Source organism: Anolis sagrei, chromosome 2 (assembly GCF_037176765.1).
Source record: "Anolis sagrei isolate rAnoSag1 chromosome 2, rAnoSag1.mat, whole genome shotgun sequence".
Taxonomy (NCBI): domain Eukaryota; kingdom Metazoa; phylum Chordata; class Lepidosauria; order Squamata; family Dactyloidae; genus Anolis; species Anolis sagrei.
In genome coordinates this window covers 1,217,654-1,230,383 of record NC_090022.1, presented here as the reverse complement: position 1 = coordinate 1,230,383, position 12,730 = coordinate 1,217,654, and the positions used below count along the sequence as shown (strand labels likewise).

The following is a 12,730-nucleotide window of genomic DNA, read 5'->3' as shown; positions in this document are numbered from 1 at the left end:
TATGTTGTTTAACATCTACATGAAGCTGTTGGGAGAGATCATCCGGAGTCTCGGGGTACGGTGTCATCTGTACGCAGATGATGTCCAACTCTGTCACTCCTTTCCACCTGCTACTAAGGAGGCTGTTCAGGTCCTGAACCAGTGCTTGGCCGCTGTGACGGACTGGATGAGGGACGACAGATTGAAACTAAATCCAGACAAGACAGAGGTTCTCTTGGTCAGTCGCAAGGCCAAACAGGGCATAGGGTTACAGCCTGTGCTGGACGGGGTTACACTCCCCCTGAAGACGCAGGTTCGCAATCTGGGAGTTCTCCTAGATTCATCGCTGAGCCTGGAGCCCCAGGTTTCGGCGGTGGTCAGGGGAGCTTTTGCACAATTAAAACTTGTGTGCCAGCTGCGCCCGTACCTTGGAAAGTCTGACTTGGCCACGGTGGTCCACGCTTTGGTTACATCCTGTTTAGACTACTGCAACGCTCCCTACGTAGGGTTGCCTCTGAAGACTGCCTGGAAGCTGCAGCTAGTCCAACGCTCGGCAGCCAGATTTCTAACGGGTGCTGGGTACAGGGAGCACACCACTCCGCTGTTACACCAGCTCCACTGGCTGCCAATTAGCTTCCGAGCACAATTCAAAGTGCTGGTGTTAACCTATAAAGCCTTAAACGACTCCGGCCCTGTTTATTTGAGAACCCAGAAATGCTGGACCACTCTCACAACCACCATGTCAGGCTACACAGAGAAGCCATTGACATCCACAAGAAGCATGTGGACAATTTCAACAGAAAGGAGGAAACTATGAAAATGAACAATATCTGGCTACCAGTATTAAAAAACTCTGAGGATGCTTGCCATAGATGCAGGCGAAATGTCAGGAGAAAATATGCCTCTAGAACAGGGGTCCTCAAACTATGGCCCAGGGGCCAGATACGGCCCTCCAAGGTCATTTACCCCGCCCTCGCTCAGGGTCAACTTAAGTCTGAAATGACTTGAAAGCACACAACAACAACAACAACAACAACAACAACAACAACAACCCTATCTTATCAGCCAAAAGCAGGTCCACACTTCCCATTGAAATACTAATACGTTTATATTTGTTAAAATTGTACTTCATTTTAATTATTGTATTGTTTTAAAGTGTTTTTTGCACTACAAATAAGATATGTGCAGTGTGCATAGGAATTCATTCATGCCTTTTTCAAATTATAATCCGGCCCTCCAACAGTTTGAGGGACTGTGACCTGGCCCTCTGTTTAAAAAGTTTGAGGACCCCTGCTCTAGAACATGGCCATATAGCCTGAAAAAACCTACAACAACCTATTAATGATTTGCTACTATGGGGAGTGTTGGATCATCAGAGTATAAAAACCAATTGCCTGGAGTTATTTAAGGTAACAATAAGAGCAGCCCATGCGGTGATTGCTAGAGGATGGAAAGACAAATCGAAATGGACATTAAGTAATTGGAATGATTATATGTATGATCAAGTGCTGTTAGACATTACAGGAATTATGACTAAGCAAACACCAAGAATGGACAAAGAAAAAGTCATTACAGATAGATGGAAGGTCTACTTCAACTGGGTGAAAACAGTCACCATGAGGTTGGACTATTGCAACGCCTTATATGCCGGCCTTCCGACGTCAACGACCCAGAAGATTCGGATGGTCCAAAATGCGGTGGCCAGGCTGCTAGCAGGATCATCTCTAAGATCCCATATTACACTGATTCTGCAACAACTGCATTGGCTACCAAGAGAACATCGGATCTCTTACAAGATCCTGATCCTGACATTGAGAGCTCAAAATGGCCAAGGACTTTGATATCTTAGGGACCGCCTCATTCCTTTTCTCCATCAGTGGTCACCTCGATCCACCCAGGAAAATCTCCTCTACATGCTGGGCCATAGGGAGGGAGGCACACCTGGAAGCTACAAGGCATCGTAGAGCTTTTTCGATAAATGCTCCAATTCTGTGGAACTCATTGCCTCCATATATTAGAGCAATGTTGGAGTTGCGACCTTTTGTCAAGGTGCTCAAGACTTGGCTGTTTGGTTGTGCATTTAAGTAACCGGATCTAATTTTGCCATAGTCACTGCTGAATGTTTTTATGTTGAATGTTTTTATATTGAATGTTTTATATTGTGTATAAACTGTTTTAAATTGTAAGTCGCTTGGAGCACCTGGTGGAGAGCGACTAAGAAATAGAGTGATGATGATGATGATGATGATGATGATGAAAAATGGAGGAGCCAATGATCACATCAAAGAAAAAATACAAAGACTCTACCAGTGGCTGGATCTGCAAGATTAGTAGAAATATACTGTGGCTGAGGAGGGAGAGGGAGGGAGGGAGGGAGGGAGGGAGGGTGGGAGGGAGAGGGTGGGTGGGAAAAATATAATTTTCACCAGTGGAAATTAGCATAATGTCTTTAATATTATAAAAATATTAAACAGGCTGGATGGCCATCTGTCAGGGGTGATTTGAATGCGACTTTCCTGCTTCTTGGCAGAATGGGGTTGGACTGGATGGGCTAGGACAGTGGTTCTCAACCTTCCACATACTGTGACCCCTTAATACAGTTAAGGGGTCACAGTATGTGACCCCTTAAAATACCCAATGTTGTGGTGACCCCCAACCATAAAATTATTTTCATTGCTACTTCAGAACTGTAATGTTGCTCCTGTTATGAATCATAATGCAAATATCTGATATGCTGGATTTATTTTCATTCACTGGACCAAATTTGGCACATATACCTGATATGCCCAAATTTGAATACTGGTGGGGTTGATGTTGTTATTTGGGAGTTATAGTAACTGGGATTTATAGTTCACCTATAATGAAAGAGCATTCTGAACTCCACCAAGGATGGAATTGGCACACAGACCTCCCATGACCAACAGAAAATACTGGAAGGGTTTGGTGGGCATTGACCTTGAGTTTGGGAGTTGTAGTTCACCGACATCCAGAGAGCACTGTGGACTCAAACATTGACCAAACTTGGCACAAATATTCCATATGCCCAAATATGAACACAGATGGAGTTTGAGGAAAATAGACCTTGCCCTCTGGGAGTTGTAGTTGCTGGCATCTATAGTTCACTTAGAGTCAAAAAGCATTCTGAACCCCACCAACGATAGAATTGGGCCAAACTTCCCACATAGAACCCCCATGACCAACAGAAAATACTGGGTTTTCTGATGGTCTTTGGCGACCCCTCTGACACCCACTCACGACCCCCTTAGGGGTCCCGACTCCCAGGTTGAGAAACGCTGTGCTAGGAGGTCTCTTCCAACTCTGGGATTCTAGGGACGCCACGACCCCTCCCGCCCGCAGAAAGAACGAGCGTGTCCTTGGGGCTCCTGCCGGCAGAGGCCTCCCCCGGCAACAGGAGGGTCAGCGCCGTTGTTTTTCGCCATTGGCTGAGCTGCCGAGGGTGGGGCGGGGCGGGGCGCGGCGGAGGCGCTGCCGTCGCTCCCTCCCTCCCTCCCTCCCCTTGGGCGCCCCCTCGGGACCCGTCTCTCCGCCGTCCAGCAGCAGAGCCCCGAGCAAGCAGCATGCCCTCCCCAGCAGCCCCCCTGCGCCGCCGCCTCCTCCTCCTCGTCGCCGTCGTCGTTCTCCTGGCCCGCCCGCCCGCCGTCGCGGCGGAAAGTGAGCTCCGGAGTCCGGGGTGGGGGCGGGGAAGCCGGGAAGGATGGAAAGCAGCCGGGCACAGGGTCCGCTTCCACCGGAGACATGGAGGGAGGCCGGGAGGGACCCCCGCCAGGAGGGAGGCAACCTGCCCGCCGGCAGCGCCCCTTTTTCCCCAACCCGCGCCCCAACCGACGGCTTCTCTTTCTTCTCGCAGAGGAAGCCAACTACGTGAACCTGGCCTTCTTCCTGGAGAGCTTCCCGGGATCGGGGCCCAAGGCGGAGGCGGGCGAATACCTGGACGAGGTCGAGGGCGAGGCCGTCTTGCAGGTGGACTGGGCCCGGAGGACTGTCTCCTGGAACCTCCCCGACTTCAGCACCTTCATCCGTTTCGAGGCCGCCGGCGCCCTGGGCAGCCTCTCCGTGACCAAGAGCAACCTGGAGACCTTCATGGAGCTGAGCAACAGGACGCTAGCCCAGAACGGTACAGCCCCCTCCTCTCCTTGGGTCGGAGCCCCCCTCCCCCCCGCCGCCCGCCCTCTCTCTCTCTCCCCCGCCTTGGTTTGCGGTGGGCCTTCCTCCCTCCCTGGCCAGGAAAGGGCCCTCCGGGCAGAGAGGCCCCCCCTGGACTCCAGCCCTGCTCCCAAGGCCCCCTTGGATGTCTGGACAAGCCTTGGAGAATGTCCACAATTCATGACAGAGCACCACCCTTTCGGCCCATGCCCTAGTTCATGAGCGACACCTGCACTATCCTATTTATTTATTTATTTATTTGCTGCATTTGTTGACCGCCGTTCTCAGCCCTAGGGCGACTCATGGCAGTGTACAACATATAAAATTGTGCTCGATCCAATTCCGAGCACAATTTAAAGTGCTGGTTTTGACCTATAAAACCCTATACGGTTCCGGCCCAGTGTACTTGTCCGAACGGATCTCCCTCTACGTCCCACCTCGAAGTTTAAGATCTTCTGGGGAGGCCCTGCTCTTGACCCCGCCAGTCTCACAAGTGAGGCTGGCAGGGACGAGGAGCAGGACCTTCTCGGTGGCGGCCCCCCGCCTGTGGAACTCACTCCCCAGGGAGATTAGATCGGCGACTTCCCTCCTAGCATTTAGGAAAAAACTAAAGACCTGGATGTGGGACCAAGCTTTTGGTCACTCTGACAACTAACTCAAGGACCTGGCGATAGACAAGGACAAACGGAATAGAACGGATGTATGGACTCTGATATATGGACTCTGACATGAGATTGTTTTAGGTTTTATGATTTTACTATGTATTGATGTTTTAATTTAACTGCTGAATTGTTATATTTTTTGGATTACTTGTTGTGTGATCGGGCATCTAATTGTGCCCTCCCTGTAAGCCGCCCTGAGTCCCCCTCAGGGTGAGAAGGGCGGGGTATAAGTGAATGAAATAATAATAATAATAATAATAAATAATAAAAATAATAATAAAAGACAATTACAATTCCCTTGTTCCTGGTTATAGTTCGCCATGTATTGCAACAGCATAGGTTATTGGCCACTGCTTTGAGTTTAAATCATTGTTTGATATGCTTGTGGATATATCTTTTGTTGTATTGTGTGTTTATTTTTTACCTTGTTCCAGGCACTTTGTGATGGGGAGATGGAGGCAGAGTACAAAACTAAAGTTGTTGTTGTTAGGGGTAGCCATCTTTGTATCTCACCTCCCTCCCAAATCTGGGACTCAAGGCAACATGCAGATCCAAAGGCATTGCAGTTCTTTTCTGGGCCCAAGGAATCCACGCCCTGACTCTGCCCTCCACAGTAGGTGGCCATAACCTGCCATGGAGGGGGAGCCCTCCTTGCGCATCCAGCTCTTGGGAGAGGGATTAGGGGGCTGCCCCACTCCCCCAAGCACCATCCCAGCCCCAGAAAGACTCCCTCCTTTGAGGAGACTCATCGTTTTCCACCCTTTCCCATCCATTCCACTCTGGAACCTCGGGACAGAAGCCCTTTCTGTTTCACATTCATCCATGTCCCTGGCATAATGCCTTGTTAATTACCATATATACTCAAGTACAAGCCAACCCAAATATAAGCCAAGGCACCTAATTTCACCTCCAAAAAAAAAAAAAAACTGGGAAAACTTATTGACTCGAGTATAAACTTCAAAATCAAAATATATCCCAATAAAATGACATTAATTGAGGCATCTGTACATTTTTTTTAAAAAAATTGCCATATTTCAAAGAAAAACAGGAAACTAACTCTGTAAGTGGAAAAGGAGGGTCAACAAAAATAATATGGTATCACCTCACTACCTCTGAGGATGCTTGCCATAGATGCAGGCGAAACGTCAGGAGAAATGCCTCCAGAACATGGCCCTATAGCCCGAAAAAACCCACAAGAACCTAGTAATATGGTATCAACAATAACTTCATAATACTACTACTAGTAATAAAAAAAAAACGTCATTTGTATCCCTATGTATAGATCTATAGAGCTTGCAAAAGCCCTATCTTCCCATGGGGATTCAGGCTAGCTTCCAACACACTAACAGGCAAACATTCAATGTCTATATAAACGATGCAGAGCTAGCTATAGATCTATAATTATATATACTAATTCCACATATGTATTTCCCCCTGAAATGTTTTCAAATCCTCTTTCTATATATGTGCATTTCCCTCCTGTAATATTTGTAAGCCCTTAATATCTGTGTGTATTTCCCTTGCAATATTTGCAATATATATATCTATATTCATATCTATCTCGACATGTCTACATATATTTGTGTGTGCATTTCCCCCCTGTAAAATTTGCAAGCCCTATATATCTATATTCATATATATCTATCTAGACTTCTCTCTATATATAGATAATTATATCTATGTAGGATTTGCAAAGACTTGCAAACATAGGAGGGGAAATTCATATATAAAATTATTTTTATATATTTCTCATATGCATATACACAGAGAGCGAGAGATAAAGATATATAGGTACATCTATATATTTATCGATATCTATATAAATAAAAATGTAATGTTCGTTTGTGGGATTAACAGAACTCAAAAACCAGTGGGCCAATTGACACCAAATTTGGACAGCATACACCTAACAACCCAATGTATGTCCTAAAACTCAAAAAATGATTTTGTCATTTGGGAGTTGTAGTTGCTGGGATTTATAGTTCACCTACAATCAAAGAGCATTCTGAGCTCCACCAATTATGGCATTGAACCAATCTTGGGGCACAGAACTCCCATGACCAACAGAAAATACTACATGGGTTTGGTGGGCATTGACCTTGAGTTTGGGAGTTATAGTTCACCTATATACATAGAGCACTTTGGACTCAAACAATGATGGATCTGGACCAAAATTGGCATGAATATTCCATATGCCCAAATATGAATACAGATGGAGTTTGGGGGAAATAGACCTTGACATTTGGGAGTTATAGTTACTGGGATTTATAGTTCACCTATAATCAAAGAGCATTCTGAACCCTACCAATGCCAGAATCGGGGCAAACTTCCCACACAGAATCCCCATGACCAACAGAAAATACTTAAGGCCATCCAGTCCAACTCCCTTCACCAGGGCAAGAAAACATAATCAAAGCCTTCCTGACAAAGAGCCATCCAGCCATAGATATAGATAGATAGATATGATCCACGCACAGATATAGTATCATAGATTTGAAAGGGACCCCTAAAGAAGATCAATGATATGTTGCATATCTCGGAGTAGGCAAACCAGGCAATCTCTACACCAGGGGTCCTCAAACATTTTACACAGAGGGCCAGGTCACAGTCCCTCAAGCTGTTGGAGGGCTGGATTATAATTTGAAAAAAACATGAATGTATTCCTATGCACTCTGCACATATCTTATTTGTAGTGCAACCCCCCCCTCTTTAAAACAATAAATATTTAAAATGAAGAACAATTTTAACAAATATAAACTTATCAGTATTTCAATAGGAAGTGTGGACCTGCTTTTGGCTGATGAGATAGGGTTGTTGTTGTTATTGTGTGCTTTCAAATCATTTCAGGTTTAGGTTGACCCTGAGTGAGGGCCGGGTAAATGACTTTGGAGGGCCGTATACGGCCCTCAGGCCTTAGTTTGAGGACCCCTGATCTACACCAACACTGACAAAGAAACAGCAAGAAATACTGTTTACCCACAAGCATAAAGAAATTATACATATTAGAAAGCAACACTTTCTCATGACTTTATTTTCCAGATCACCAGAATGGGCCACAGCAACACCTGGCAGGGGACCGCTAGTATCTATATAAGATTGGTAGAGACTTGCAAACATGTAAGGGGAAAATTTAAATCTAAAATACGGTATACATATAGATACAGATAAACAGGTACATGGAAATCTCTAGATGTCTATATGTACTTAGGGTTTGCAAAGAACTGCAAATATATGAGGGGAAAATCATATATAAAATTAATGTATATAAATAGATAGATAGAGATATATAGGTACATATGGATTGCAAAAGCTTGCAGGGGAAAATGCCTACATATATGTAGGAGAGAATAACAAATATTTCAGGGGAAAATGCTTTTATAAGATTAATAAATATATATGATTTGCAAAGACTTCAGGAGAAACATGCATATATAGAAATATATTTATAGATCTGTAGGGTTTGCAAAAGCCGGTGAACACTCCAAGGGAACAAAAATCCACATATAAATACATTTAGATACACAAAAATAGGCCAAGGAATTGGGCGGGTTTGAAGGAGAGCCATACAAATAAGGAGGACATGAAATATATCTCCTTTCCCTCCTTCCCTCCCTTTTAACTGGAAAAGAAAACACACTGTTAAGGGAGGGGAAGAGGAGAGAGAAATACATCATATCTTGCAAGCAATGGCCACTAGGCTCCACTGCCTGGCCTTGACCCCATTAGAAGCGGAGGGGGGCTTTTTCAGCTCAAAAAAAAGGTTGAAGAACTTGACTTATCTTTGAGTATATACGGCAATGGCCAGGATTTCTCAAGTCAAGGAAGGAACATCACCAACCTGTAACTCTTCTTCCAAGTTCACAACAGAAATGGATACCGAAACCCTCAATTCATGGCCATGCCTTCTGCTGTGTTCGGTTCACTGACATTGGTTTGAAATTGTCAGGGGAAACTGTGCCTCCATTGGCCCAGCATTTTTCTCAGCAAAAAATTTCTGACATGGTGTTTGTCTTAAACCCTGGAGGTGCTGCAGTGTATCAACTAAGCAGTAGTTCTGATTTTTGCAAGTAGGCTCATCCCAAAGAAGCTTTGCTCTTCTTTCCCTCCCTTTCCCAGCTGCCCCTACAGCCAGGGTATTCCCCGAAGACCCCGTGGAGCTGGGAGACCCCAACATCCTCATCTGCTTCGTGGACAGGTTCTCCCCTCCAGTGCTGAACGTGACCTGGCTGAAGAATGGGGAGGTGGTCTCTGAGGGGGTGGTGGAGACGGGCTTCCTCCCCAGTGAAGACAACGCCTTCCGCAAGTTCTCCTACCTGACTTTTGTCCCAGAAGAGGGAGACTTCTACACTTGCCGAGTGGAGCACTGGGGGCTCCCAGAGCCCCTGACCCAGACCTGGGGTAAGTCAGCGGGATCTGGGATCCTCTCTCCTTGTGTTGGGAAGCAGAGAGGCAGATTCTGAACACTCTGAAGGTCTGAGCAAAGTAAGATATTAGGCCTATTTGCATTATTATGATTGGGCTTGTCCCCATGTAAGCTACCCCAAGTCCCTTTAGGGAGATAGAGGCAGGGTACAAAAATTAAGTTATTATTATTATTATTATTATTATTATTATTACAATATTTGCTCTGCTTGGCCTTGCGATGGCATGAAGAAGATGCTTGCTCAACCTCGCTCCCTTTTCAGGTTTAGAAGTAATAGGGATTCTTTTTTTAGTTTAAAGTTTTCCTTAAGGTTTCAGAAATCCCATTTTTGGTGGTGATTTTCAGGACAACAAAGGGAAATAGTAGTTGTGGGCTGAACACAGCCCTGGCTCCTCATTCTGCAGGGCCCAAAGTCCCCTGGACCCAATAGAGAGTCAATGTGAAGACCATTATGGTGGCCATTTTCTATCTCCAAGCACCCAAACTATATAGAAATATGATGACATATTTCCTCCCACTCAGCTCAGAACTCCAACCTGCCCCTCCAAATGTTTTGTTGTTGATGATGTGTGGCTTCACTTCATTTCTGGCTTGTTATTTATTCGTTCAGTCGCTTCCGACTCTTCGTGACCTCCTGGACCATTCCAGGCCAGAGCTCCCTGTCATCCATCACCACCCCCAGCTCCTTCAAGGTCAAGCTAGTCACTTCAAGGATAACATCCATCCACCTTGCCCTTGGTTGGGCCCTCTTCCTTTTTCCTTCCATATACCTATCTGATTAAAATGATCAAATTTGTTCATATCTCCCTCCCTTCCTTCCTTCCTGCCTTCTTTCCTTCCTTCCTCCTATCCTTCCCTTTTTCCTTCCTTCTATCCTTCCGTTCTCTTCCCCTCCTATCCTTCCTTCCTTCTTATTGTTGTTCATTCGTTCAGTCATTTCCAACTCTTCGTGACCTCATGGACCAGCCCACGCCAGAGCTCCCTGTTTGCCGTGGCCACCCACAGCTCCTTCAAGGTCAATCCAGTCACTTCAAGGATGCCGTCCATCTACCTTGCCTTTGGTCGGCCCCTCTTCCTTTTTCCTTCCATTTTCCCCAGCATCATTGTCTTCTCTAAGCTTTCCTGTCTCCTCATGATGTGGCCAAAGGACTTCAACTTTGTCTCTACTATCCTTCCCTCCAATGAGCAGTCGGGCTTTCTTTCCTGAAGTATGGACTGGTTGGATCTTCTGGCGGTCCAAGGCACTCTCAGCACTTTCCTCCAGCACCACAGTTCCAAAGCATCTCTCTTCCTTCGCTCAGCTTTCCTTCTGGTCCAGCTCTCACATCCATAGGTTACTACAGGGAATACCATGGCTTTGACTATGTGGATCTTGGTTGCCAGTCTTCATTGCCATCGTCTTGCTTGTGGCAACCCTATCATGAGATTTTCTGGGGCTGAGACTTGGGTTTCCATGGCCAAGAAGGGAAATTAATTCTTATTTCTGGAGCTGTAGTTGGACACTCAAGCCAGCGCAGCACTTCATAAGATCATAGAGTAGGAAGAGCCCACAAGGGCCATACGATCCAACCCCACATGTTCATCAACACACAAAACAAAACCCAGGACTGTCAAATGCCCTACAAACTTTTGGTTGGCTTTAAACCTCCAATGTTTTACTTACATCTGAACTGAGAAAAGGATATGCACTAAAACCATGGAGATATAATGAGAGACAGGGCCTTCTCTGTGGTGGCCCCTCGACTATGGAATGCCCTCCCTAAGGAGTTTATTTATTTATTTATTTATTTAGAACTTTTATTTAGAACTTCTCACCTCCGACGAGGGACTCAGGCCGGTTCACAACAGAAGGTTCATACACAATAGTTTAAAACATCACCTCCCATAATACACTAATATAAAAACACATTAAAATACAATCATATAATTACATAAGGCCAAGTTGTCAGAATGAAATCACAATTCATCACCATCCGTCCGTGTGGTCAAAAGTTATGGACTCACTCATTAAATGCCAAATTCCAGAGCCAAGTTTTCACCAGCTTTCTAAAGGTCAGGAGAGAAGGGGCAGTTCTAATCTCCAGTGGGAGAGAGTTCCAGAGCCGAGGGGCCACCACCGAGAAGGCCCTGTCCCTCGTCCCCACTAGACGCGATTGCGAAGGTGGTGGGACCGAGAGCAGGGCCCCTCCAGAAGATCTTAACAACCTTGCTGGCTCATAGGGGAGAATCCGTTCAGACAGGTAAACTGGGCCGGAGTCGTTTAGGGATTTATAGGTCAATACCAGCACTTTGAATTGTGCTCGGAAGCTGATTGGCAGCCAGTGGAGCTGACGCAACAGAGGAGTAGTATGCTCCCTGTATCCTGCTCCTGTTAGTAATCTGGCTGCCGCTCGTTGGACTAATTGCAGCTTCCGGGCAGTCTTCAGAGGCAACCCCGCGTAGTGAGCGTTGCAGTAGTCTATACGGGATGTAACCAGAGCGTGGACCACCGTGGCCAAGTCAGACTTCCCAAGATTGGCTCCCTCACTCTTAACGTTTCAGAGACAAGTTAAGACATGGTTATATGAGCAAGTGTTTACAAATGCAGAGTAACTGACATAGGGAATTGAATTTATTTTATTATTTTATTTATTTAAAACTGTTATATCCCAATCTTCTCACCTCCGTAGAGGGACTCAGACCGGCTTAATCACTCAACAATGGGACTTGGACAACGTTATTTAACTGGGAGATGCTGATGATAATGATGTTGGTTTTTATTGATTTTATTGCTGCAATTGTGGTTCAGTTTGTATTTTGTTGTTATGTGTACTGACTTATTGTAAACCGCCTTGAGTCGTAAGGCTGAGAAAGGCGGTATACAAGTATAGTAAATAAATAAATAAATAAATAAAGTATACAAGCAATCCCTGTTGCCCCTGAACTGGCAGCTCAAGACCAGTGACACTCATGCAGAACCCCTGTTTTGCTTAAGGGAGGTTTATGTGGAGTGCTGCCTACTTCAGGAGACCCTCCTTGGCAGACAAACACTTGCAGGCCAGGAAGGGAGGGATGCGCTGAGTGGCAGAAAGGCAACAACTCCAACACAAGGGAACAGCTACCTCTGGCCTGATACTTGGGCATCAACAAGTGCACAGAACTAGGGTAGGCGAGTTGAGTGACAAATGTACGGTGGGGTTCAGAGACTGAATGGGAAGGAGCGATGTCACACTTTCCCAACCCACCTTCTCTTGTCCCACCCTCAGAGTCCAAGGGGCCCGTTCCACTCCCGGAGACAGCTGAGAATGTGCTCTGCGGTCTGGGCCTGGCCATCGGCATCCTGGGCATCGTCGTGGGCACCGTCCTCTTCTTCAAGGCCATGAGGATGACCAATCACAACAGCCGCAGTGGACGGAGTGGTGGCCTGTGAGTCCAGACTGTTTCGTATCAGCAACACAGCTGAATTGAGAAGCAACGGCCTAGCAAAGGGGACACCTCTCCCCCAATGCTAACAACTTTGCCA

The 12,730-nt window shown here is 46.0% G+C and overlaps 3 protein-coding genes across 3 annotated transcripts in view; all 3 read left to right on the top strand.

Annotated features, from left to right (window-relative positions):
* Positions 1 to 12,730, top strand: part of LOC132765349 (bromodomain-containing protein 2) — a 463,888-nt gene that overhangs the window by 307,970 nt on the left and 143,188 nt on the right. The window lies entirely within an intron of this gene.
* The window catches only part of LOC132766377 (HLA class II histocompatibility antigen, DR alpha chain-like), a 43,459-nt gene that overhangs the window by 29,760 nt on the left and 969 nt on the right, over positions 1 to 12,730 (top strand). The window contains exon 4 of the mRNA XM_067465520.1: positions 12,474 to 12,633. Coding sequence (XP_067321621.1) covers positions 12,474 to 12,633 — 160 coding nt within the window. The remainder of the gene's footprint in view (positions 1 to 12,473; positions 12,634 to 12,730) is intronic.
* Positions 3,736 to 12,288, top strand: LOC137096445 (H-2 class II histocompatibility antigen, E-D alpha chain-like). Its single transcript, XM_067465589.1, has 3 exons — positions 3,736 to 4,114; positions 8,922 to 9,203; positions 12,203 to 12,288. Exons 1-3 carry the CDS (start codon positions 3,736 to 3,738, stop codon positions 12,286 to 12,288), a joined length of 747 nt encoding a protein of 248 aa, XP_067321690.1.

Excerpts from the sequence above, each read along its gene's own strand:
- LOC137096445 (XM_067465589.1), top strand. The coding sequence starts at position 3,736 with ATGGAGGGAGGCCGGGAGGGACCCCCGCCAGGAGGGAGGCAACCTGCC. Across the intron at positions 4,115-8,921 it reads CAGGACGCTAGCCCAGAACG|CTGCCCCTACAGCCAGGGTA; the intron begins GTACAGCCCCCT and ends TCCCTTTCCCAG. Across the intron at positions 9,204-12,202 it reads GCCCCTGACCCAGACCTGGG|GGAGGTTTATGTGGAGTGCT; the intron begins GTAAGTCAGCGG and ends GTTTTGCTTAAG.